This window comes from Penicillium waksmanii, assembly GCF_028829765.1.
Source record: "Penicillium waksmanii strain IBT 27052 chromosome Unknown utg000009l:1.0-4314994.0:1.0-4318279.0, whole genome shotgun sequence".
NCBI classification, from domain to species: domain Eukaryota; kingdom Fungi; phylum Ascomycota; class Eurotiomycetes; order Eurotiales; family Aspergillaceae; genus Penicillium; species Penicillium waksmanii.
This window is the reverse complement of record NW_026643255.1, coordinates 868,373-893,562: the sequence shown is the minus strand read 5'-3', so window position 1 is coordinate 893,562 and position 25,190 is coordinate 868,373. Positions and strand designations below refer to the sequence as shown.

At 49.9% G+C, this 25,190-nt stretch overlaps 9 protein-coding genes across 9 annotated transcripts; 3 read left to right on the top strand and 6 right to left on the bottom strand.

Annotated features, from left to right (window-relative positions):
* Positions 1-274: 274 nt before the first annotated feature.
* Positions 275-1,131, bottom strand: N7481_010698 (U4/U6-U5 snRNP complex subunit LSM3; the record flags this gene model as incomplete). The annotated part of the gene is made up of 5 exons (XM_057269917.1): positions 275-309; positions 372-408; positions 473-565; positions 630-848; positions 901-1,131. 5 exons carry the CDS (start codon positions 1,129-1,131, stop codon positions 275-277), a joined length of 615 nt encoding a protein of 204 aa, XP_057117091.1.
* Positions 1,132-1,258: 127 nt separating this feature from the next.
* On the top strand, positions 1,259-3,547 carry N7481_010697 (uncharacterized protein; the record flags this gene model as incomplete). The annotated part of the gene is made up of 1 exon (XM_057269916.1): positions 1,259-3,547. The coding sequence occupies one exon, from the start codon at positions 1,259-1,261 to the stop codon at positions 3,545-3,547; it is 2,289 nt and encodes a 762-aa protein (XP_057117090.1).
* A 467-nt stretch (positions 3,548-4,014) lies between these two features.
* N7481_010696 (PIG-L family deacetylase) lies at positions 4,015-5,020 on the bottom strand (the record flags this gene model as incomplete). The annotated part of the gene is made up of 2 exons (XM_057269915.1): positions 4,015-4,685; positions 4,780-5,020. 2 exons carry the CDS (start codon positions 5,018-5,020, stop codon positions 4,015-4,017), a joined length of 912 nt encoding a protein of 303 aa, XP_057117089.1.
* Positions 5,021-9,924: 4,904 nt separating this feature from the next.
* N7481_010695 (alpha-arrestin) lies at positions 9,925-11,565 on the top strand (the record flags this gene model as incomplete). The annotated part of the gene is made up of 1 exon (XM_057269914.1): positions 9,925-11,565. One exon carries the CDS (start codon positions 9,925-9,927, stop codon positions 11,563-11,565), a length of 1,641 nt encoding a protein of 546 aa, XP_057117088.1.
* A 1,464-nt stretch (positions 11,566-13,029) lies between these two features.
* Positions 13,030-14,349, bottom strand: N7481_010694 (FAD-dependent oxidoreductase; the record flags this gene model as incomplete). The annotated part of the gene is made up of 2 exons (XM_057269913.1): positions 13,030-14,274; positions 14,332-14,349. 2 exons carry the CDS (start codon positions 14,347-14,349, stop codon positions 13,030-13,032), a joined length of 1,263 nt encoding a protein of 420 aa, XP_057117087.1.
* A 719-nt stretch (positions 14,350-15,068) lies between these two features.
* N7481_010693 (uncharacterized protein) lies at positions 15,069-16,045 on the bottom strand (the record flags this gene model as incomplete). Its single annotated transcript, XM_057269912.1, has 3 exons — positions 15,069-15,381; positions 15,436-15,925; positions 15,988-16,045. The coding sequence occupies 3 exons, from the start codon at positions 16,043-16,045 to the stop codon at positions 15,069-15,071; spliced, it is 861 nt and encodes a 286-aa protein (XP_057117086.1).
* Positions 16,046-17,571: 1,526 nt separating this feature from the next.
* Positions 17,572-18,033, top strand: N7481_010692 (RICIN domain-containing protein; the record flags this gene model as incomplete). The annotated part of the gene is made up of 1 exon (XM_057269911.1): positions 17,572-18,033. The coding sequence occupies one exon, from the start codon at positions 17,572-17,574 to the stop codon at positions 18,031-18,033; it is 462 nt and encodes a 153-aa protein (XP_057117085.1).
* Positions 18,034-18,392: 359 nt separating this feature from the next.
* N7481_010691 (SMP-30/gluconolactonase/LRE family protein) lies at positions 18,393-19,181 on the bottom strand (the record flags this gene model as incomplete). The annotated part of the gene is made up of 1 exon (XM_057269910.1): positions 18,393-19,181. The coding sequence occupies one exon, from the start codon at positions 19,179-19,181 to the stop codon at positions 18,393-18,395; it is 789 nt and encodes a 262-aa protein (XP_057117084.1).
* A 1,865-nt stretch (positions 19,182-21,046) lies between these two features.
* Positions 21,047-22,561, bottom strand: N7481_010690 (integral membrane protein TmpA; the record flags this gene model as incomplete). The annotated part of the gene is made up of 1 exon (XM_057269909.1): positions 21,047-22,561. One exon carries the CDS (start codon positions 22,559-22,561, stop codon positions 21,047-21,049), a length of 1,515 nt encoding a protein of 504 aa, XP_057117083.1.
* Positions 22,562-25,190: the final 2,629 nt, after the last annotated feature.

Genomic DNA, 25,190 nt, shown 5'->3' with positions numbered 1-25,190 from the left:
TGGAAACAAATAGAACTGAGAAGCACAGATGTGACACATAAACAGCCGGGGGGGGGAAGCTACAGGAAGCCCAGCCTTGCGGCTCTGCTGAGGGTCTGCTACTCGTACGTGCTTGGAGCTCTCTACATTCAAACCATCAAACAGAAAGGGAAATTTCATGGGCGCGTATCTATACGACTGGATTGTATGCGGATGGTATCTCGTTTTTGGTTCCTCCCATGGTCTCGCCAGACGCCTTTTCCTCTATCAATTCGTGTCGATGGGGCTTGGTTGTTCAAGCTTGGGGAGAGATCAAAACGACGGAATCACCTGGGAAGGAAGCGTTAGTGCATGAAGGGGAGGAACAAAGTAGGTGGCTGGTCCTGACTCACCTCGGACGAACAGCATCTCTTCTTGCTTCTTGATTGTCTGTAAACCCCCACGGACCTCGAGTTAGCGTTTCTAGTGCTCCGCATATTGTAGGTCGGCCTACCCTTGTGGTTTCCTCTTCATTATCATCTTCCTCCACCACGTAGATGGTCTCTTCCACATCACCCAGAACTAAGTTGCAGTGGCTGTCATATGCCTAGGGAAGTCATTGGGGTCAGTCGTCACGTTCGCGCGTTCCGGCCTGGTGGGATTGAACTCACGTGGAGGCGGCCCTTCAGCTCGCGGTCACCGCGCAGCTTCACGAAAACAATCTCATCGAGAGAGAGACGAACGAGATCGAGGGGCTCGGAAGGGGCACCTGCATCTTCGTTGTCGGCCATGGTGGAATTGCGGACTTGGAGAGTAAGGTTGGAGTCGAGGGGCACAGCTGGAGCCGACAGATTCAGCTTACTGCCAAGACCAGGCGTTCCATATCGGGACTAGTCTGGTGTCTGATGACTCAGCGAAGGTTTACCCCAGACTTTTGCACACTTTCGACACCTCGACACCTGAACCGTCCTGGATGACACCTGGGGAGGGAGAGCTTTGTTTGAGTGGGGTGGGCCATTGAGGTCCGAGAGTAAAGTCAGCCACGTATGTTATGTGAAGGTCAAAGGTCACTGCTACCTTGCCCTGCATGTCTCGCCCGTATCCGACCGCGTAACGCAATGCAGGAGCACAAGTACCCTGTACTCCCTCCATTCCCCATTCACCCAGTCGCATGTCGCATGTCTGCAGACTGGGGTCGATGCGCCAATGCGCACCCCCTCTTCTCTTTGTCCCCCTTCTGCCTCCTCTCCTCATTTGACCTTCTTTTCCTCCTTCATTCCCTTCTGTTCTGATTTCCCTCATGAAAAGAATTGTTTCTACTCGTGAGAGGCTGTCCTCGGCCTGGCTTAATCACCCACGATGGAGCTCTATAGAGTCAACTACACTCTACACGACCCAAAGATCCTCGGTCCTCCGTCACCCTGGGTACTCGCGACACATTTCCTCCCAGCGTGTATCCAGAGCTCGGCATTGGGGGGCGGAAATACCACCAGACCACGCTCGATATGACCCATTGCTCAAATATGAAGATGGCACCCTCGCGCCTACTACGACCGCCCAAGCGTCCACCAACGGTGCACTGGCCGTACCCCAGATGAATTACGAAGAAGAGCATACATCCCCAGCCTTTTATTCTCCACAGGAAGAGGCAGAATATGCCGCGAGATTCTATCGCATTGTTGAGGAGGGACAACCAGACTGTTTGATGACAGCAATGACAGACCCACGGTCGGCGGGGCTGGTTGGATCCCTACCCCAGACAACCTTCCTCGAGGCGCTCCACCGACTCTCCCCGACCCATTTTGTGGAGCCCTTCCGCGACCTCCACCACCCCTTACATTCTTGGACGATCGTCCTCGAAGGCCTCAAGCGATTAGAAGTGCATTTCGATGATTTTACGGCCAATTTGCTCACAATTGTCGGCTATCGAGCTCCCGCGCAGCCCTTGCAGCTGGCAGAGTACACCCACCTTTTAGACTGTGCTCGGTCAATGGGGAATGCGCCCTTTGCGAAAGAGATCTGGGAGTCAATGCAGAGGCGGGAAGTCGCCCCAAATACAGCATGCTACAACCACTACATGGAGGCACTGGTCTGGGACCACTGCTACTCTGGACGTGAAGCATATAACCTCCGAGTCACTCCACACTCTTATCGTAAACGTCGCAAGGGGGCCGCCAGCTCAGTTGGCTGGCGAGGGTTTGGTACCGGGAATCCAAATAGTGTTCGCCAAGCTGTTCTGGAAATCTTTCACACCATGCTACGAGAAGGACACTTGCCGGATGAGCGCACCTACATCAACATTCTTATTGCAGGCGCCCGGGTCGGTCACAACAAAGGGATGCGTCTTGTTCTCAAAACAGTATGGAACATCGACATGAAAGCAATGAGAGCCCATGAAGACTCGTCAAAGCTACCACCTCTCACTCCGTACGACCCATGGTCCGCACTGCATCCGACTGAGAATCTTCTCTTTGCGATCGCCCACGCCTTCGGCACCAACAACGATATCCCTAGTGCGATACGGGTAATACAACATATCTCGTCCACCTACAATGTTCCCATTACAGAAAGAGTGTGGACGGAGCTTCTTAAGCGCGCATATATCTTGTGCAGAGCAAAGATGACAGATAACGACTCCGAAAATGCCAAATTTGCAGGCACAGTTGGGCGCGTACCTATGGATCTGGTTCAGTCTCTGTTCGGCGTCTTAACCTCCGCGCCATACAACTTCACTCCGAGTCTTCAGGCGTGTCGATACATGTTGAACATCAGCATGCACAATGGCAATCTGGAAGAATGCAAGATGATTCTTCGGGGCGCGTACAGGGTCCTACAGGAGGCGAGGAAAAAGCAAGTAGAGGCCCGAAAGGCCGTGTTGAGGCTTTTGCTGCCACTGATGGAAGCTGCGGAAGAACGAGTAACTTTTGGTCATCCCATTGAGGAGGACCTCTTTGCGTGTCCTACGCTCGCCGATGCGATTCAGGCCTACGATCTTCTCCGGCTAGAAGAATTCCAAAAGGGTTACCAGCTCAGGCGTTGCTGTTGGGCGGTATTAAAGGCCAGAGGCTGGAATGACACCCCAGACCACGTATGGCGAACACAGGAGATACCGAAGATTCTGGAAGAGTGGGAAGATTTTCTACCGGACATGAAGCATCTCTATCTGGGCGAAGATTCCGGAATGCTCACTATTGAAGGCAGAACGAGGTTAAGTTGGCGCGACTGGCATACCGACTCTAGAAGAATACCGGTACGACGACTAGCCAACAAGAAGAAGCTGTTCGTCCCAGCGGAGCCACGTCGTCTAGCGGAGAACAGGATCTGGTACCATGTTCGCCAGCGGTATCCGTCTGCTGATAGAAAATCGGACCTTCTCAAGAGGCTCTTCTGGTGGCAGGTGCCTCAATCCCCGGAGCTACAGGAGACAATCCAGAAGCTCCGCAATACTTGGACAGAATACCCCGATGACTCGCCGTGGGGACCTAAGAACCGTCCTGGCGCCGGATTCTATGGTCGTCTTGCAGCGTTAGGTATGCTGAAGACTGAAAACCGGGGCATTTACTATCTCAGCGAAGGGAGCTTGGTTTGAGCATCCAACTGTACTCGTGGCCTTGAGCGTCTGTTCTACTAGCGTCGATACCCTATCTGTTCCAACCATCGAAAGAAGATTAGCTTAAAGTGTAAACCACAAAATAAAACCTAGGTCTACCCGAAGTTTCATTCATGTCTTCTGTGTCGGGTCATATTCATTAAATTTTTACTTATATTTGAAGAGTAGTCACTAAAGTAACATAACATTTTGTACAAATCTTCCGGGATCCCACCTGTGGGAGGGTTGTCGCCTTCTTTTCTCGAGAAGAATCGAAATCAAAGTGATGCAGAGGTTGTGAGCAACGGAGGACAATCTCGATCATCATCCCAGGTTTGTTCAGGACCATCCCAGAGAATCATTCAGGCATGTGGCATATAAAGGCCGTGCAATCTATCTGGAGGTATAAAACACTACACACAGGCAGGAAAGAGAGTCTGCAGCAAAGGACCACTAGCCAATCCAAGCTAGACCTTCTCGCGCTGCAAGTCGTTGACAGTCATATATCGACCGATAGTAATCCAGCCCCAGCGGAACCAAACCATCTGACTCTTATGACCCTTTACCATAGCCGACTGCGCCGTCATCCATTCCCGAATAGAGCTTACAAAGAGCAGTCGCTTCGGTCCCACTGCCGAACCATTTTTCTTCGACCCAAAAGAAGAAAAAATGTTACTCAGCGCACCCTGGACCATCGTCACCGGCGCATCAAGCACACCGGCATATTTGCGGATCATCGGAAGCGATGTAAGCGTATAGAGCGTAACAGGCGAAGCGAAGCCTTCCTTGCCCTTCATCAGGACCTGGATGAAGCTCACCGCACCATGGTAGAGCGAGCGGTGGTTGGGGTGGTTGCTAACGCCGTGACGGTCGAAGGTGAGGAGGATGTCGATGGTGGCTGTGGGCGCTTTCTTGGGATTTTTCTTCGTGGTGCCGTTTAGGGTCGCTGCTAGGTCGGGCGAGAATGCGGAGGCTAGGAGAGAGGTTATGTCGTCTTCGGCCCAGTTCGCACTCATGCTATCGGGGAATCGGGCCGGGTCGTCGACGACGAAAACATCTGCTGGATCGCGGACGCCGAGTTGGAGGGCGGATTTCTTGAGTTCCTCTTTGCGAACGTCCCCGAGGCCATCTGCGTCGCCTATAGTGAGGGTCCATGTCAGTATTTATTTCCTAGGTGCTAGCGTTGAATCGCGGATGGGGAGGATTTGTGGAGAGGGGGAACGGGTCCGTACCGGTGCTAAAGCACAGGATCTTCAGGTGGTTTCCTAGCTCTGGCTTGGTGAGGGCCAAGACCGCTGGCGCAAAGAACATGGCTTCGTCATCGGGATGCGCGATGAGCAGACAGATCCGCTTGTTTTGTAGTCGTGGGAAGGACCGCATGAATGGGGAGGAGCTTGTGGATGAGAGGGTCCAGAAAAGGAAGACCGCGGCAATGGCCACTGCAATTGCGGGCCAATTGAAGGAAGGCGTCATGTCGGCTTGCGGTATAAAGAGGCGGAGAATAGAATTGGTCGGCAGTCGAGAGAGCTGATCTCTTCTCTGTCGCTTGGTCTAGATTGACGCTGTGCTCTCAGCTTCGCGTCGAGGTCCCGGATACTGTAACAATTCTGAGGCCTGGCGAAGGCAATGCAACCGAATATGGGAGAGGAGGATCGTGGAGTTGCGGATCAAGACCTGCAAAAAGTCAAGAGCTTTGATAGTGGGGAATGCGTAGCGGACATCCCTCCCCCTCGGTGGGCTCGATTTCAAGCAAGCTCGACAGCGGGGCGAAAGCTTTAATTGCGGAGGTACCGGTTAGTTCAGTTGGGGGATCAGTAAGACAGACGACAGCGAGCCCATGGCTTGATGCTGGATCTAGCGGCAAATCACTCCATTCAGGAAAGAGAACACGGTGGCAGATCTGGTCCGGAATAGGGGGGGACACAGCTCTGGCGTCCATCACGCTGGCGATCCCCCGGAGTTGGTCACGTGTCAGGGGTTCATGCAAGCAAATTGGGGAAGCAATGCGATTGTCGATTTTAGCTACCACCTCGAAATCCGACACAGGCGAATCTGCATGCTAGATATTCTCGTCGTCGTCTTAATGGATGGCTTGGCTTGTGGCCAAGCAGGTCCCTGATAACGAGCGGGGCTTCCGTTACTCTGATTTCCGTGATCTGCATGCCGAGCAGTGGTGGCGGCTCATATATAAATCTGTGCAGTTTGACCACGATTGACTTCACGTTGACTTCACGTTAACTCATGCATGATTCACATAAACGTCGGCCATTGGCAATATTGCTTGTGATGCTAGACTTGAGGCTATCCTACCACTACTAGTACTGTATCCTACTGTCGTCTTTCATCTTTCACTTGGCATCCTCTTAAGGTCGATTTATTAGGAACTGCTACCTCTACTTCCCTAGATAATGGTCACCGTGGAAGCATAGGATAGACTTAAGGTTCTGACCTCTTGTACCTTTAGAATCTTGAAATCTTATCAATCATGATCATCGCTGCCCAAGTGTCACCGGGAAAACCCAGATGACTAACTACAAGTCATGCTGTGGTACTTAACATAAATAGTAACCATCCAAAACATCAGATGTCTCGGGATGATCCATCTCAGCTGCAAGATCCTCACACACCCGGTCTAGACTCCATGAGTGAATTAAAACTGCAGCAAATCCCAGCACCGCTCTGCAGTATGGAGTAGAGATCTACTATTTTACATCTAGTGTAATAAAAACAGAGAGAAACTTGGGATATAAAAAACCTGAAACCTTAAAAGCAAACGAATATTCCGCCGACTAGTCATCGGAACCCCACCGACGGCCGGCAACTCGTAAAATCTCCAATTCGGCCCGGTCTTTGACTCCAACGCCCGTACCTAGAGTCATTGGCGACTTTCCCGACGGACAGTCACGACATACCGGGGACCCGCCCTATGGAGTTCCCTTGGTTCGAGGTGGATGGGCGGTCAACGCCCACCCGCGTGGGTATAAAACTACAAAAAGATCAAGGGAAAAAGAACAAAGAGAAAAAGTGAAAAAAAAAATATAAAAAGGGGTGGATATACAAAGAGGAAGTTGGAGTAATGGGTAAGCAAGTTGGTTTCAATTTTTTTTGACCTCCCTTTTTGTTCCTTCGATCAAAGAGTCAAAGACCGATCAACCACTGGTGTTGAGTCAGAGCATCACGTTGCGCCGGGCCGAGTCGAGAGGCTTTGAAGGTGGAGAGGGCAGAAAATTTCTACCGGACCGCTTTGGCGGGGCGGGAGTTTTCCGTCGCAAAACAATGGTGCCATCGGCCATTAAGCAGATTTAGTGGGCTTAGTAGGATTAGCGTGAGGGCTAAGGCTAAGGCTAGTACTGAGTCTGAGGCTGAGGCAAAGACCAAAGAAACAGGGCAATTGGGAAAAAGATGAGACAAATGGCGTGTTGGATGAGTCGGTATGTAGTAATAGTTTCAAAGCATGGTGGAAATGGAGAATTGGAAAAACAAAAAGGCGCAACCAGTGATTCCAAAGTACGAATAGTAAAGGACCTTGGGCCAAAACTATAGCCAACAAGGCCCTCACGCGGTTGCTCCTCATCTCCTCCTGCCTTCCTCCTCGGAGATGGGGCCCGAGATCGTCCCGAAACAGGAAGTTGGCTGGAAGGCGCCGACCATTTTGATCGTCACGGCAAGCCATGGGATGTGATTGGTCGGAGACTCCGATGGAGATTCGCGGTGATTCACACTACCCGACACATTAGAGATGCCGTGCTCAGATGATGGATTGTGATATGATGTGATGCTGGTGGTGGTGGTTCTCTGGCGGCCTCCTTGAACCGGCTACTCGACGCGGTGGGTGGTGGGGACTAGATTGGATGGGGATCGACAAGCGGCCTTGAAAGGCGTAAGCCAAGGAGGGGGCCACGCGGGCGACGCCGCCAATGGATGTGGTGTTCTAACTAGAAGGGCATCTCTGGGCAAGCTTGAGATGTGGTCATGGCGTGATCGGAGTTGCTTGTACAACACAGAAAACGTGCAACAGTCAGAACATCGTGTCATTATCACCGGAAGCTAACATTGGTCTCCGAGGGCGCGGGTTTCCGAGGGGAAACCAGTCACGTCAACGCCTGAGCTCGGACTCGGACTTTCTTCAGGGCTTTTGATCCCATGCAGGGATGCGTATGCGTATGAGCATGGACGTCAGACGGTGAGCGATACTGCAAGTCAGAAAGGTTGTACCTGATACATGTTGGCCCATGCGCCGCGGACAGGATGTGGTGTCAAGGTCAAGGACGATCGAGAATACTGTTAGGTAATTAGTGCGGGCAGGCGAATTGATGATTCGCCCAATACAGCCTGGGGGGCCAAGCGGATTGACAGCTGCGGGCTAGGCCATGGTGATCTCGATCTTGAAGCTTTTTAGATCCCTTTTCGGACCCCTCTGTCACTGTCTTCTGATGCTGTACCACCACCGCTGTTGCTCCCCCCAGTTGCAATTGCGCATGGCTTTTCCCATGTGAATACTATGCAAGCGAGAACTCTGCGCCCCGCAAATTGCGCCATGCGGGGTTATAGATCGGTGAGGCTAACCTCGAAATGGGCAATCGGCTGGACGAAGCCGGCGCAAAAGAAAAATTCGAAGAAGTGGGTCCTTCCAGGGTCTGTTCTTTCTTTTATTTTTTCACTCTTTTGCCTCGCACGCGTTTTCTTCTCCAAAAGCGGTCGAGCGGGAGGACCGAATCGATCTGCCACTAACTGAAAGCCGCGGAAATGTATTGTCAGATGCCCGTATTAGGGTCACTGCTTCAAAAGGTACTCGTACTGTGTAAAATACAACTGCCTTTTACTTTTTACTCTTTACACCTACGTAGGAAAGTAGTTCCTCAACATTTAGATTTGGTTCTTCTGGTTCTTGCTGGTGGGCCACGTGATACAGGCAGCTGACCGAACAACACATACTTTTAAGTCTACAGCTTAAAGTACATACTCATAGTTATTAGTTCCATACTAACTATGCCGACGTAACCCGTAGTCTTAGGCTGAGGTCCTAACGCCTCCCGGCCTATTTTCAGCATGTTTGTCTCGGCACCGGTCGCCGCTCAACACCGTCTTGCAAAGTGGCACCCGTAGACGTAGACGGAGACGGCAGACGGTACGGTAGATTGACTGTATTTTGTAAACAACGCAGGCCATCGCTCACCGGCACCAGGATCCGGGGAGGGGAATTGGATTGGGGAAACCATGCTCAGGTGATCGGACATCGCTCCGTGGCTTGCTAATCATCCGGGGTTGCGATGCAGCAACTTTCTCCCCCCTCTCTCCTTTCTGCCCTCTCGAAGCCGATTAGGAATACCCCGCCGCACCGAGAGGCACATGCACTGGGCCGAGTAGAGACGATCGCAACCCCGAACAACCGGGGTGCGTAGCCGACCGTGAGTCATTGTCAATCCTGGCGCACGGTCGCAACCAAAAGGTGCAAGCCCGTCCAGAGCTGGCGGGGGATGGCATCAGCTGGCCTCGTTAGAATGCCTGAGATGGGGGCTAGCTGTTCTGATCGCAAGATGATGCCCACACCCTGAGATGTGGGGTATCAACCAACCGTGTTGCTCTAAAATTGTAGTCAGGCGATCCCCGGTCGGCGTATGAGTCGAGATCCTTCGATGGGGATGGATGGTGGTAGTGGTTTCGGCACCGAACCGAATCGCCGAGGAGGGGGGAAAATGAGGTGAGAAGGACTGGGCTGAGGTGAGGTGAGGTGAGTTGATGTGAGGCGCTCAATGGTGCAAGAGCTGATGTTGTCAGTGTAGGATACCGGTACAATTGAACTGCACTGAGTGTGTGCTGTGTGCTGTGTGCTGTATGCTGTATGCTGTGCTGTATAATACAGTAACTGGACTGTCACAACGGCGTCTCGTCCGGTACGGATCCACTGAATGACGATGTTCTTTGCCCCACTACTCCTTTCGGCCTTTTCTTCTTCTTTTTTTCCCATTCATTTTTCCGCTTTTACTATTTTTTACCATTTTTTACTACTTTTTTTAGGTGGCCAGACCTCAATGCAACGAATGACACGCCGGTACCTGACCGGCCGCATGGTAGAATAAGTGGGAACTAGAAAATTTAGATCAAAATTTCTTGAGCTTTTCCACGGATTCGGTGGATTTTAGACTCAGCGCACATGATCGTGCTCGGAATTCAAAAGCAGACAACCTCCCGCCGTATCGTGACTCTTTGGTTCTGCTTCTGTCATTCAATCTTTTCTCCAGATTATGTTGCTGCTTCCTACCTTTGCTCCTCCACTCGACCGTCACCGCACTGCTTCCTAAGACTCAGGAATCTATACTACTTCCAACCCCCACTATTACTATATACTACATCATCTCTCCCAAACATCAACCACCATGCCGGGCCGACTGATCCCCAACTTTGTTCGGGGCTCTGGCTCCCTGCACTCCTCGGTCTCTTCGACCCCAATTCACTCCAATGCCTCCTCAACTACCTCCGTCAATGAAATCATCACCCATGCCACCGGGCCCAAGAAGCCCTTCTCCGGTCATGGCACCCCAGACCGTGCTCGTTCCCCCGAACGCCGCCTGTCCTTCTCCATGGACCACCTCATCCACCCGCACCGTGATCACAGCAAGGACAAGGAGAAGCGCAAGAGTCTCGCTCGCGCCGGACGATCCAAGGAGCGCCTCACCCGCGAGGAACTCGCCGTGCCGCCCATCAAGCTAGATGTCCTCGTGGAATCGCCTCCGCTTGTCTGCTACGGGAATCCCTCCAACTCAACCGGTGCCTTGTTCTCTGGCCGCCTGCGTGTGAATGTCACTGAGCTGGCCGGCGAGGTCATTCTCAACCACTTCGACGTCCGCCTGGTTTCCAGAACCACCACCAAGAAGCCCGTCTCCAGCCACTGCCCCAACTGCCAGACCCGCACCGAAGAACTCACCCGTTGGAACTTCCTCACAGAGTCTCTCCACCTTAAGCGCGGCCAACACGACTTCCCTTTCAGCTACCTCTTCCCCGGTCACCTCCCGGCCACTTGCAATGGCGCCCTCGGACAGGTGGAATACTTCCTGCTGGCACAGGCCCAGAGCATTGTGGGTGAGGAGTTTACCCTGAAGATGCCTCTGAATTTGCGCCGTGCTATACTCCCCGGCAACGACAAGTCCTCGATCCGCATCTTCCCTCCCACCAACCTGACTGGCCGCATCGTTCTCCCCTCCGTTGTTCACCCCATCGGAAACTTCCCTGTCGAGATGACCCTGAGTGGTGTCGTGGATAAGGGCGACGAAACACAGACTCGCTGGCGTCTGCGCAAGATGATGTGGCGCATTGAGGAACACCAGAAGATTGTCTCCACTGCCTGCCAGAAGCACTCTCACAAGATCGGTGGTGAAGGCAAGGGTGTCCTCCACCAAGAAACCCGCATCATTGGCCACAACGAGGAGAAGACCGGCTGGAAGACCGATTTCGATACTGCTGGCGGTGAAATCTCTATGCAATTCGATGCCAGCATCAACCCAACTACGAACCCCGTTTGCGATATAGAGGCTCCTGCTGGCCTCGAGGTTAAGCACAACTTGGTTATTGAGTTGATTGTCGCTGAGGAGTTCTGCCCTAACCGCAACACCCGACTTATTACCCCAACCGGCGCAGCCCGTGTACTGCGTATGCAATTTAACCTCAATGTCACTGAGCGCAGTGGTCTCGGCATCAGCTGGGACGAGGAAATGCCTCCCGTCTATGAGGATGTTCCCGCCAGCCCTCCTGCCTACCCCAAGGCCGATGATGCTCGCAGCGTTATGGAGGACTATGTTGGTTCCCCACTTCCATTGCCCGATTACGAGGATTTGGAGCGCATGGAATCTCTGCGCTTGGACAGTGACTCAACTCACTCCTCCAACCAATCCATTCCTTCCATTCGCGGCCGCAGGGGTTTCACTTCCGACGACCTGTTGACCGAACAAACACCTCCTCCCTCCGAGCCTGTCTCACGGGTCGCCTCTCGCGCCCCGTCGGTCGATTCCACCCGCCAATAAACCATCGCAATCCTGCCTTTCATCTTATCTTTTTTTATTCTATTTTTCTTTACTTCTACGCCACGACGTCACGATCTCAACGACACAAAAAAGATTCCCCAAATACAGTCTACATTATTCTCCTTGTCTCAACCCATTTACGATAATCCTCCTTAGAGGATGGCTCATGAACCTTTCTCATTTCCATCGGTTACTCGGTCCAGCGGCGTTGATGATTTCCTTCAACGGAAAAGACAAAATGGCCTTTTTAGGCAAAAAAAGAAACAACTGGCTCTTTGCATGACTCTTTACTTTCGGACGGACGATCATTCGATCCACCTTTTTTGCATTATACCCAAAAGATAATAATTGTCTTCTTTTTTTTCACACACATCACATTCTCCCTTTGTTAGACATGTTGCCATCCATAGCTGATTGGTTTTTATTTTATTTTTCACTCTAATAATGACAACGAGCTTCGCTACTCAAACCATCTAATACATTGACTAAATACGTCCCCACTTGCATCATCGTAAATAACTGTTTTCGTAAATGTCTAAATTCAATCCTATAGCCCCATACAAATCTCCGATTGCCCCCCCTCAGACCCCTACAGCCCCACCACCAAGCTACTAGCCCGAATCCTGGTGATCGCCGCATTATGCGGCTAGATAATTAGGCGGTGGCCTGATCACACATCACGGTCTGTGCCCGCCCTTTTTGCCCGGGTTTACTTGACAAATTCGGAACGCCGGTTCAAACGGCATGTCCTCCCGGGCGAGTCTGTCCCTCAATTCTAGAATCGAGTACGGAGTAGCGGTCAACTTTTCCATCTACATTTGCCATAGTTTTACTTCATACTGTGTCTTTGCTGTTCACTTGGGCTTGCGCAATACTTCCTTCCCAGATTCCCCCATCAGATCGAGTCGTAAGATGAGATGTCTGCCAGGAGCGGAATTTTTTCCAAGTCACTTCGGAAGGTGGACGCGATGACCAACTTTCTGATAATTTCCTGCAACGTTGAAATCGGATCTGGTTTTCTGCTCGTCTAGTAGGTAGGTCTCGGTTAAATTTGGACTTGTTTTCGGACCTTATGTTAGGGTAAATTGCCAATAGTTAGCGGATACCTTGACATTAGTCTGGTGACATTGAAGTTTTATTTCTCGCACCTGCATGTAGTATTTTTTAGAATAGAAGCCAATGAAGTAGATAACTTCCTCTAGACAAAAGATATCTAGATATCCAGAAGAACAGTCAAAAGAATGCATGCATAAGCCGGGCAATTGCCCAACTTTATCAAGGTGAAATAAGAGCTGCTTCAACTCCAATCTACAAGAGAGTGAACCAGACCCAGATCGGTAGAATGGATGGACGTTGATATTTGCATGTACATTCTCTAAATTACAGCTATGGATTATGACAATATGATATTGATTAAACAAGACGGGAATAATTCGCTCTTTCTTTCACGGTGCCCAACCCCTTTCACAGCTCAACTTCATCAATGTCGTAGACCAAGTGCTTCTGTTTAAAGCCGAGCCGCTCTACTCCCAGAGCCCATGACATACTCAAAGCAATCGAAGCAACCGACTCCTTGAGCCACAACCCCCAAGGTCCCGTTTTCTTTCGTGATTTCCCATTATCGGCCGCCATCTCGAAGATCTCATCGATTCTTGGACGGCGAATCTCGTCATACTTGTCCCGCACCTGGTCTAAGGGTCGAGAATGGTCTTTCAGTAAACGTGACAGAAGAAAGACATCCTCCAGAGCCATTGAAACGCCCTGCCCAGCATGCGGTGACATCGCATGAGCAGCATCACCGACAAGGATACACCGGCCCTTGGACCAAGTGCCACCAGGAGGAAGGCGATGGATGGGGTAAAACTTGACAACAGAGGTCTTGCTGACAATTTCCCTCAAAGCATCTCCCCATTCACCTTGGGCTTTTTCCAGGATCTTAAGAAGAGGCGCCTTGAACCCTTCCACCTCGTCTTTGCCCTGCACTTCCCACCCATCCCGATCTCCCGAGGCAGGAATGGGGACTTCCTTGGTGAAGAACCAGTACAAGTCACCCGTAGACTGCGTACACCTCGTAACAGCAATCATTCCTTCCTGAGTCATCGTAACCTCAAGGCCTAACGTTTGTGCCCTCGTTTCAGGGCTTAAATCCGAATCCGCAATGACCGATCCCAAACCAGAAAGGCCAGAATATTCGGAAGTCTGAGCAGGATCAACCCAGGAACGTCGAACAAATGAGTGAATCCCATCACAGCCAAGTAGTACATCCGCCGTATCAGTCGAACCATCTTTAAAAGTGACAGTCACGCCGTCTGCACCATCATCGATCTGCGTGACCCGCTTATCGAAACGGATATCGATCCCAGCCTCATTAACCGCCTCTAGGAGGACGTCCACGAGATCAGACCGTTTGATACGCACGTAGCTGAAGCCGATTTGTTCACGCGCCCAGCCGACGTGGTCTTGCGAGCCGATGGTACGGCCTTGTAAGGAGTGCAGAGTGACATTGGAGCCACCGAAGCCTCGGGCAAGGACCTTTTCGTAGATGCCAAGACGGGAAAGAAGGCGTAGGCCATTGGGCTGAATTCCAACTGCACCGCCTAGTGTTGTGGGCTCAGAGCGTAGCTCGTACACGGTGCATTTTATGTCTGTTTGTTGATGCAGGCGCAATGCGGCTGCAAGTCCGGCCGGACCGGCCCCGATGATGATCGCCTGGTGGTGTGTTAGACATGGGGAGCTATCAAGGCATGTGGAAGGGATGGATAATACCTTTCGTTGCAGAGCCATTTGTTTAGAGGTAAATGTTGATAGATTTTTTACTGGGATGAGTGAGATCTGGAATTGAATGATGATTTGATTTATACTCTTCTCAGCCCCGCGGGGGTCCGCGGACGCTAACCTTATTGGGAATATCTACCTGTGGGCCAGCCTGGAAACCACTTCGTCGACGATGATCTTAGGGGGGGGCTTTGAAAATCTTTTCTGGGTTCAATTATGGTGACTATTATTATCAGAGATGTGATTTGACCACGAGGCCAGGGTGCTAAATCGACCGCCGCAGGGCATACCACATTTGAAAGTGGCCCCTGCGTCGGCTGAGGCTGACAGGGAGGCTTAGTCTTGATAATCGTCATAGCTTATCAGGCAGGCTCGCAAAACATGCTATATTTCTATAGCCTGGCTCCAATTCATCACTCAGTAATTCTTCTCTGACAAATCCTGGAACAAAGCACGTTGACGGCGATATTGTCGATAAGGTCATGCAGACTCTACTCGGATATAACATTGGGCTGCCAAGCGTATTGAATATCAACTATTGCTCAAGTTGTTGCAATTGTGGGAATAATTCAATACTCCGAGACTAATTTAAACTTGATTCCACCGCGAGTAAAAAACAGATTTTGTAAATGTCCATTAAAATAACCATGGCTGTTGTTTCTATCGCCCCAGCTGGCTTTAGGAACAGAATGATATTTTTTTTGACAGATTGGTGGGACATTGGTAATCTAGTTCTTGTTGCGCCAGTTGTTGGATTCTTGGGCCCTACTTTCAGAAGAAGAGTTGCTGGGACGATAGAAGACTTTTTCATCGCACCCCGGATGATCCTCTCTCGTCACCGTATGTCTATTCACTAATTTTTTCGGTATCGACCTTGCAATTGATACCTTCAAATTTTCTTCTCCAAAGGGCTGACCATTTAGTGCGTTTTTCGCGTTGGCTGCCTGTTCCCTAGTAGCGAAATCAACGAAGCAGTAGTGATGATGGCCTGGTAGAGATCTTTGACTCTCATGTGGTGTGATTCTTTTGCCAATCGCAGTTCTGGGGAGTCGGTGAGTTAAAATGTCTTGCAGGAAAGAAAGCTCTATCACATACGGGCAGAATTCAGCAAACAGCTCGGTCATCTCTGTGTTATGTAAAGCCTGGTTGACCATCATGTCCAACCCGCCGACATATAGTCTTCGTCCCCCGAGGTGGTCTACCATATCATCGAAGTGATCCAGCGCCCAGTGAGGACCTTGACCGTTCTGAGTCCGATCCATGCTTCTGGGGTTGCCATTTTGGGAATTCCAATCACCCCAACGTTTGTTAACGGGGTCATCTTCGCTGGCCCAACGGGACTTGTTCTGCTTCTTGGGCTGACAGGGACCAACTTTGACATGTCGCCCGTTGATGGAAGCCTTCAAGTCGGAAAGAGCTCGGTCGGCAGTTTGCCGGTCAAGAAAGTCGACAAAGCAGTATCCCGGGTTTCGCGCGCTGACTGGGTCAATCGAGATGTGGACGTTTTCCAAATGGTTGAATCCGCTGCCCCCGAGAAGGGTTTCAATATCATAAGGTTTGGCGTTGTAAGGTAGGTTGCCTTGAGCTAAGCCTCAGATTTGTCGAAAAAAAGCAATGTTCATTACTAATGGGAAAAGATGATCGCACCTAAATAGATTCGCCTGCCCGTAGACAAAGCATCTTGCTCGCCATGAGGTTGCTCCATGACTAGCACTTGGTGAATATGACGATTCGTGCTGAGACTCCGGTTTTTCTTTGAGTGGTTTTCTAGATCATTTTCAGTCAATCCCCGTGAGGACGTGAGTTTAAAAGGCTGGAAGTCAAACTCTGCCCATTGGATTATTGCCCAAACAAACAGGGGATGCGGGGTAGGTCGAAAGGCCAGGATTCTCATTTGACAACTTGAAGATATCCAACTGCCGGTGGATTTCAAGACTCACCAGGCTGTTATGACGTCTTCCCAATCAATCTTCAACCATCAACTCGAACACTAGTACACTCTGTCTTTGTCCATTCTGTATACAGTTCACAGTTCCGTGAGGATGTAGGGATGATTTCCTTATATGACGTCAGCTCGCCGTCACGACTTAACTGTCTGGGTCCTAGTAGGCATGAGGATATTTGTAAGATAAAAGATACAGTGGTTCAAGTTGTACTTGATTAAAACCACAAAGGAATATATTGAGACAGCTGAGATGGCGAGAGCTGCAGCCAAATAGCAACTCATTTAAAGGACAAGAATTCCCAGGTTTCAACACTAGAGAATGAACTTGAACTGCCAAACCGAACTTTGGGAGTGGTCGCCGTTAAGGTAACCATAAGCTATAAAAGTGACAGTAATCTTGCACAGAAGTGCAAAATCTTATTAATCCGACCGTATTGTGTGGTTTTAATTCTGACATACCTTTCTAGTAGGATACCGTGTAACTATGGGTAGATGTTCTCCGTACATACTTACCAGTTCACTAATCTATCGGCGTATACCGAGTCAGTTACTTGGCATTGCATAATTATCCAATAAAGTGTGGCTTGATATTTCGCTCACTATTTCCAAGTTGATCGGCAAGCTGATTCTCTTTGCATATTCTATTGGAATTGGGTGGCTGGACTGATGTAGATCCTATGCCATTTCTCGAGGGCGGACTTGCATAACACGAGAACGGAAACTTGGAGCAGCACGCGCCCAAAAATTTACAGTCAGGCAAAAGTATGCAAATGCCCGACGACCTTTGAAGGACTTGATTGGATGTCCCATTCCATCCTGATCCCTCATGTCTTGCTTGATCACCAACGATATTCAGGTCCAAAAGTCGATCGCAATTCGTTCAAAAATTATTGACCAGGATTGACGATACTCCAGATTTTTGTTAATACGCAACAGTACCAATATAGAAGCTGCCAGCCACCACCGACTGCTGTCTGTCATCGGCGTGCTCTCGGTTGTTGTGAAATCTGTAGATCTATCCCCTGCATGAAGGGGTAGAGCTGTGTAACACTTACATCCAATAGAATATCGGAATGCAGCCACTAAAATGTGCAGATCAATAGTCTATGCACGTTTCAATGATTGCCACGAGATCCTCGATCAAAATAGTCACCCTGTACATAAACATAGCAAAGTTATAAATGAGAAGGAAATCCCCAAATTGTGGCTGCCATATCACAGCATTTTAAGCAACTCCAAAATTGTCAATCCACATATTCCTTTCTCCAAATTAATATTTTCTCAACATGAAGACATTCGTTGCTCTTGGGGCCCTGGCAGCTCTGTGCCACTCCGTTTTCGGTCTTGACCAGGGGTTTTATACGATCGGGTCCGCAAGTCTTCAAAGCAACAAGTTTCTGAATGTAAACGAAGAGGATGGGACATCCCTGATATTTTCTCTCAACAACGACGAATATGGAAGCCAAGCCTGGTACTTCAATCTCCTTGAATCCGGCAATGGGCGTGAATTCTTCATCAACAGTACTCTTAGTGCTGGTTATATCAACTGTGGAGAACAAATTAAATCTCCTTGTTTCTTGGGAGACGAGCCACAGATTTTCGTCGCTGAGCTAGCTGGTGAAAAAAGTTATGAGCTTGTTTCAAAGGAAAGCGGATACTTCTTGCGCGCTGATGTTGAGAATCTCCAAACCGCTGAATGGGACCAGAGCCCCAATGAGCTATTTGTGTTGACTCCAGTTGATACTTAGGAGTAAGTCGCAAGAATGCCACTAGTCTATTCAAGAAGCGAAGCTAATTGATCCTTTGTGGAATAGGTATTCTGTTTGCTTAAATTATATGGAACTAGCTATCGGACAGCAAGAAAAGATAGCAATTTGGACATTCCCCGGAAGCCGTAGATCAATGCGGAATTGGATACGTTTATCGATACCTCTTACTCATCTGCACTTTGCTCAGATACCTCTGGAGCCGTGGCAGACAAGCGTTTCTAAACTTGAAGAGTCCCAGTGCAAAATTTAAGGAAACGAAGATAGATAATTTTATGCTGACCAGTCGAGGCCAGTTCTAATCTAACGATCAATGAAGTAAGCAAGATCAGGATGTCAAGTTAGCGACCCATAGTCGCCAGCTCAACCCGGTAGATCTTATTCCGACCAAATATATAGAGCCAGTTGCCAGCCCATGCCATGCTCACTGCCACATCGCCATCGGCTACCTTGATCCGCCCAAGGAATGTGCCGTGAGAATTGTACACGTCGACTGATCCGACCACGGCACCATAGACTCGACCGTCTTTGTCAGTCCTGATACCATCTGGGAATCCAGTGTCAGAATATGAGAACATAGTTCTATTTGTCAGACTGTCAGAGGTGACATTGTTGATATAGATTGTGCGAGCACCATCGGGATCCGAGCTAGAATTCCCACGGTTGGAAATAAAGAGCTTGGACTCATCGTGATTGAATGCGAGGCCGTTGGGATTAAAGAACGCACCCTCGACCGCGCCAGCAACCATTTTGATATTCCCCGTGTGCATGTCCCACCTGTAGATACGATTGGCAAGTTCAGGAAAAAGTGTGTCATTGAAATTGTCCCAGCCATAGTATCCGTCTGTGAAGTATGCAACACCCTCTTCAGAGATAACGATATCATTCATAGAATTGAATCGATGGCCGTAGAAGTTGTTCTTGACAACTTTGGTCTCCAGGGTGTGAGGATCCATCCGGACAATGGAGCTAGGAGTGGTCATGTTTCCCTCCTGGGCCCAGTACACGGATCCATTGAAGTGATACGCTCCGTTGGCAATTGTCAAGGGTGGGTTTGGATACACTTTGCTTATGTTTGGCAATACCAGATCTGTGATGTCCACCTTCCAAATGTAGGGGATCGCCTCCATAGAGTATCCTTCTTTGGGAGAAAACAACTCGGCCACAAATAGAATATTTTCTTCTGGTACGTAAACCGATCCATCGTGTATCTGACGTTGTGCATACAATGGGGGATCAGGGAAGGTAAAAATATCCTCGACCTGCTTTTCCTCCAAGGGCCCAGAAATACCGAGGAGCTAATGCTTCCATGTTAGCAGAAGAATATGTCTAGGGGTGAAGAGGGGCTGAATTCAAACCTCATAGAACTCCAAATAGGCGCATTTGCCAGAATAAGAGTAGGGGCTCCCTCTGAGGCTAGATCAGCTCATATTTCTCAAGTGAAATTTTCCAGACACCGGACTTCACAAGCACCAACGATATCCCAGAGGAATATTTGGAGACCCGTGAAACATGCCTTGGAAAGATGACTGCCATTCGACATTCTGCTTCGATCCAAGGTGTTGAAGTTGGTTGGGATATAATGCCTAAGCCTCTGGGTGCGGATGAGACTAAGTGGCTGTAGAATGATAGATCAAAGGTCTGGATAAACGGCCTCGGCCTTCAGAATATGAATATATGTAAATATATTCTCATAGAAATATCATGTTGTGTACTAGTATTTCACAGAGTTTTCTTTTACCTAACTCGACTTGGAGTTTTCGGATAGAACATCCCACCATAGACTTTTAAGTACGATTCATCGAATGACCCCATTTGAATACTAGCATTAAGTTTGATCATCCAACATCTTTTCGGGACAGGATACTCACTACAATATGTACTACTAGGACATTAACCGAAATAATATTGTTTGTATAGACCCGGAGGTGAATACCAGTAGGTAGCATATCTAAACTTCCTTCCAAACGACCTTAATTTTAAAGGAAACGCTCGTACGTAAAATTATTTTCCAGGTTTATAAACATAGTATTTTTCCACTCAGAGTCATTGCAGGGTTCCGAACCTCGGGATTTAACTCCAACATATCCGTAGGCCTTGGAATGCTATGCCCAATTTGTTCAAGTTTGAGACAAAAGCCAACATTACGATACAGCATCACAGCACAGTTCCCACTTAACCCCTCAAGGAAACTTGAACGTGGGAGATATCAGCACTAAGCAAAAGAAGCTTGCCATAGGACAGTGTGATTTGATTTTCGTACATGAGTAGCTTCTAATTGATGCATTAGCGGGGGTCTTACCGCAGCATCTATATGCCATGCCATCTACCCACGGCCGAAACAAGAGTCCTTTTAATCTAGAGAACTTCAAGACTGGTGAAACAAAACTTGCTGGCCTCGACAAATAAGTAGAGTTTGATACCAACGTTCATGAAATAGCCCGACCCTTGATTTCCGGCGAATTTGAGGGGCCAATCATGCGCGGCCCCCACATTTGTGTGGAGCCGGACGATTTGGAATTGTTCAAGTACGGATATCACGTATCACACGAGTTGCCACAAAATTCTGTTCTTTGTTTGCATGGTTGCCTTATGTACGTACATCATACACCCGATTAGTGGGGTGTGATGTGCCCCCTCTCTGCCCTACCGACCGTGATTCCAAATCATAACGAGGAGACTTCTTATGGGGAGGCAACCCACCTTTTGGGGCCCCCGAACTCATTATGACAAAAACCCATCCCACTCAACGAGGAGACAAAGCCAACGTCTGAATATGAACCTGAGATGAACTTATAATATTATTGGGAGCAAAAAAAAACCTAGCGCCAAAAATAATGTGGTATCAAGGTAAAACAAACCAAATCCGAAAATTACCCAAACTCAACACACCGACACCCAACATCCTGGATTGCAAAGGATATCTGGCTGAAACAAAATCACCGATGAAAATCACGCAGACCAAAACTGATCAGAAAACAAATCAAAAGGAATTTCATGAATCGAAAATCGGCCCAAACGCTGGGACCCCGCGCGCCTCGAGCTCATACACAATTCGGCGTGTCAGCATGGGGTTACTGATCACGCACACCGCTTCGGCGTCGAATTCTTGGACTTGACGCTGTACAATGGGAACCATGTCGATGCGTCCACAAACATTCGTGTCCATGACGATCGGACTGGGATCCATTCGGCGTACAAGGTCCATTACTCCCTCACCGTATGTCCTGAGTGGCGCTCGAGTCTGCCAAACCACACGCAGAGCTGGTCGATTTTCGTCTCCAAGGAAAGATAAACAGGGGCCAATGCCAGATCCCGTCGTCACGACGATGATTCGCCGGAAGACACGCATGGCATATGCAAAGCCAGTGATGCGCACCCCACGCTTCCATAGATGGGTTGGCGGGCTCTGGATGCAGTCGGTAGTCCAGTCCCCTGCCTTCGAAACTAGACAAGAGAAGCCCGGAGTTTCGTCCTTGTCCGTTGGTGTGGGGTCGGGAAACGTTGCAAAGCCATGCCAGTCACGCAAAGGGTGTCTTGAGAGCGAGATACCTTTGCCGAACGAGGTGGGTCGATAGTTGAAATGCAGCCTCACGGCGTGTGTGGAAAGGACCTCGGCCCGTACCGGCACCTTACGCAGCAACAACCATGGATGAACTATGGCGATCACGGTGACCACCAGGAACCAAAAGGCGGGCAATCTGAGAAGGAAATAACCCAATGCAAGACCCTCGGCTTGCGTGATCTCATGCGCAAACACCATCAGGAGCGCAACAAACAATGCAATGACCAGCCACCCCGAGAAACGGTGGGTGAGTTCGAAATAATCATGCCGCTTCATCCGCAACGTGGGGTGTGCCACAACGGGAATCGCCACCAACAGCGTGAGGATGATGTAAGCCAGCGTGATGGGAGCGGCTGAAAAGTTGACAATTGATGCATCAGCTGCGGGTGCAGATAGCCCCCAATACTGCTGCGAGATCAGGCTAACGAAGCCCAGATACCAGACCAAAGCTGCTATCCCACAGCCGCTATGCACGCCACCATAGTGGTAGGCTTTGGCCGCCCAACGGCGCAAGACAAACGGTGCCGACCGAGGAATGCAACACACCACCCAAAAAATAGCATTGACGACTAGTGGCTGGCGTGCAAGCCCACATGCGAGAAGGTTGGCAGCCGTTGCATTGACCAGGGTAACAAGCTTGTGGTCCGAGATCATGACCCAGACAAAGACTCCCACATTTGCGAAGAAAACCAGTGTGAACAGTCGACGATATATACTCATAACTGCATATCGTATATTGGCGAATCGTTTAGGCTGACCTTGAATGGCCTGAGCCTCGAGATCCCTTGGTTCAACATCGATAGTCCGTCCTGGGGTCGGGATATCGGAACCTGAGCCCATCGAGTCACGGATGTCTCGGCCGTGATATTTCTTCTCGTCAAAGCTGCCATCAGTGAGAGTCTCTTCACTATGGCTAGGTGATTCCCTGACGAGTGCCTTCGCCATGGGCGAAGGCAAGGAATGATGAGTTTTCTCCGAGACTGACATGGCTAGGAAAGCCTGGCAGAGTCGGTTCAAAAGATGACTAAATAAGGAGAGCAAGAGGAGATGAAGTTGGTAACTCGACCGATATAAACCCAACTTGAAGGGGAAGATTGATGGAAATAAAGTCTTTTCCCAGTTGGGCTTGTCTGCCTCGGCTTCGGACTTGGGGAAGGCACGAACCACGACTGTCCCAAATCAGATGCAAATGCAAAATGCAAAGCAGAGGTAGCCACAATGACTACTTTCCTTCTTTCCCTCTTTCCTACCCTCCACACCCCCCACTCTCTCTCTAGCTTTTGCCATATTCCCAATTATTGATATTGGATTGGCACTTTGTGCTAGCTCAGCCTTTCCCCTCGCCTTCGTCTTTCCCTGATTTTGCAACATAGTTCGTCTTCGCCTTCGTCTTAGTCCCAAGCAGGAAAGACCCAGGGACGCTCATATCTTAGCGGCTTCCCTTTTTTTCTCACCTGCATTGGTCACGTCACAAGCCTCGTTCGCTTTTTTTTTTATTCTCGCCAATTCTTCCCTCAAGGTTTCACTATGCGGTGTGTATGACACTATCATCACCGGGGCTCCATCCGGTCTGAGTCCAGTACTTTTTTTGTCACCAATGACGGTTCATCGCCGACCACCTCCACCCTTGCATTCAGCTCTATCGGAGCAGATCGAACAATTATGGATCAAGTCATGATGGGTTCTTGTCTGAGAGTTATTACCCACTCCGTGTGGGACTGTGACAATTACTTGTCGGGGAACGGGGTGGACCGGAAAGGGAACGATGGATGCCAGCACAGGGCTCCATTGTCCCCGCTGTGGAATGTAACCCAATCAAAGACGGCTTTCCTTTGCGATCATCAATCCGAGTCTTGCACCAGGATGGACTTGCTCGCAATCATTCTGCACGTTGCCACTGGAGTGCGAGACCTACCGGGCAACAGTTGCATGCAAGCGAGGGCCCAGTCAATATGAGTGCATGGCAAGCTTCCAATCATATTCACCGGAGGCAAGAACACTCCATCGCCGGGCAATCGGAGAACGAGGGATATCTAGCGTTAGCCACGCATCCTTCAGAAGCAACATTAGTCTCAAAGAGGGAACATTATTCCCCCCTGCAAAATGAGACAATAGAGCGGGTTCCTGGAACGTGGCGGCTATCTTTCCCGTGCATTGCATCGCTGCCGAGTGTCTGTTTTTCTTTTTCTTTGAGACCTGTGCAGTCGATCATATCAGGCAGTGGGGGTATCAGCCCCGCGGCAACCTCCATGCATTGGGAGGAACAGTGCTTCCCGATAACCGGAGTGGATCATGATCCTCCTGCAACCCGCGGTCCTGGACGGGAGGGTTGTGCACACTGCGTCTTGGTGGCGCACAGTTATCACTAGTTGCGAGCGGAGCGAGGTTCCTTCAATCCAGCGATCTCTCTTCTCCTCACGGAAATCCTGATCTTCTCCACCGATGAGAGCTCACAGATTGACCGTCACATGGGAGGAGAGGAAATGGGTTTCAATAGTGTTCATTCCAGCTGGGCTTTTTTCCCCGCTCGAGATGGTGGGATCAGCTCAGCTTGCAATCAATCTGCCACCTCTGGAAGGCGGGGCTCACTTTGCGAATCGGCCCTGCGGAGCCATGGCAGGAGAGGGGAAAGAACTCTAGCTCTACGATCGCGCATCGACGGCGGGACGTCAGGCTGACATGACGCCGGGTGGAGACGGATTAGAACCACTGGAAGGTTGATGCAAAACAGAGCCAGGGTCTCGATTGGCAAGAGACGGCCCAGCTGGCCCGTGGCCACATCACTGCGGTAGTGGGCGAGGGCCGCTCCGGGCCCACGCTCTGATCCCTGTTTCCCAGATCTGAACCGGATTTCATCTCGTGGAGAAGCATTGATTAGACCAAAAGTGATCGGCAATCGCCATTGGGGGAGCAGATCTTGACAGGAAGAGATCCAAAGGTAAATTTTTTCTAAAAAATAATAATAAAAATGAATTTATGGGTTGTGGGGTGATGGAGGAAGCAGGTAAGGCGATCATGGCAGATCCCGATTCCTGGGCAAAGCACCAATTAGTTCAACTTACTCCGTACTCCGTGCGCACACGCGCCGCAATTTTGTAAGAAGGAACCCGAGGGTGTGGCTCAGCTGGAGCAAGTAGCATGAAAGGGGTTGGCCGTCAATACAAAACTAGTGGCACCCGCATGAGTTGCGCCACTAGTTGTTAGCGTCGAACAGGTGGAGCCACGAACCGATGCGGTGGCTATGGGTTCGATCACAACTTTTTTCCTGCGTACTCCGTAGTACTAGCCGAACAGCTGGGGCTGGCATTGGGGTTGGGTTTGATGGGTCTGGAGATACTCGGACCCCAAACAGGGTAGCTTCGTCGGACAACTCCGGAAAGAGGATGAGCTCAGATAAGAATTCAATCCATATGAGTGGTTTTTAGTTTGAGGCATACTGTGTGTACTCGTACTAGTACTCCGTAGTACTTTTGGAATTCCAGAAGTAAAGTTGAAGAACTGCGGGCGCTGAACCAAGGAACGAGGGAACCAATGAACCGGTAGAACCAGAGATCCGGGTGGAGTCTATCGTGAC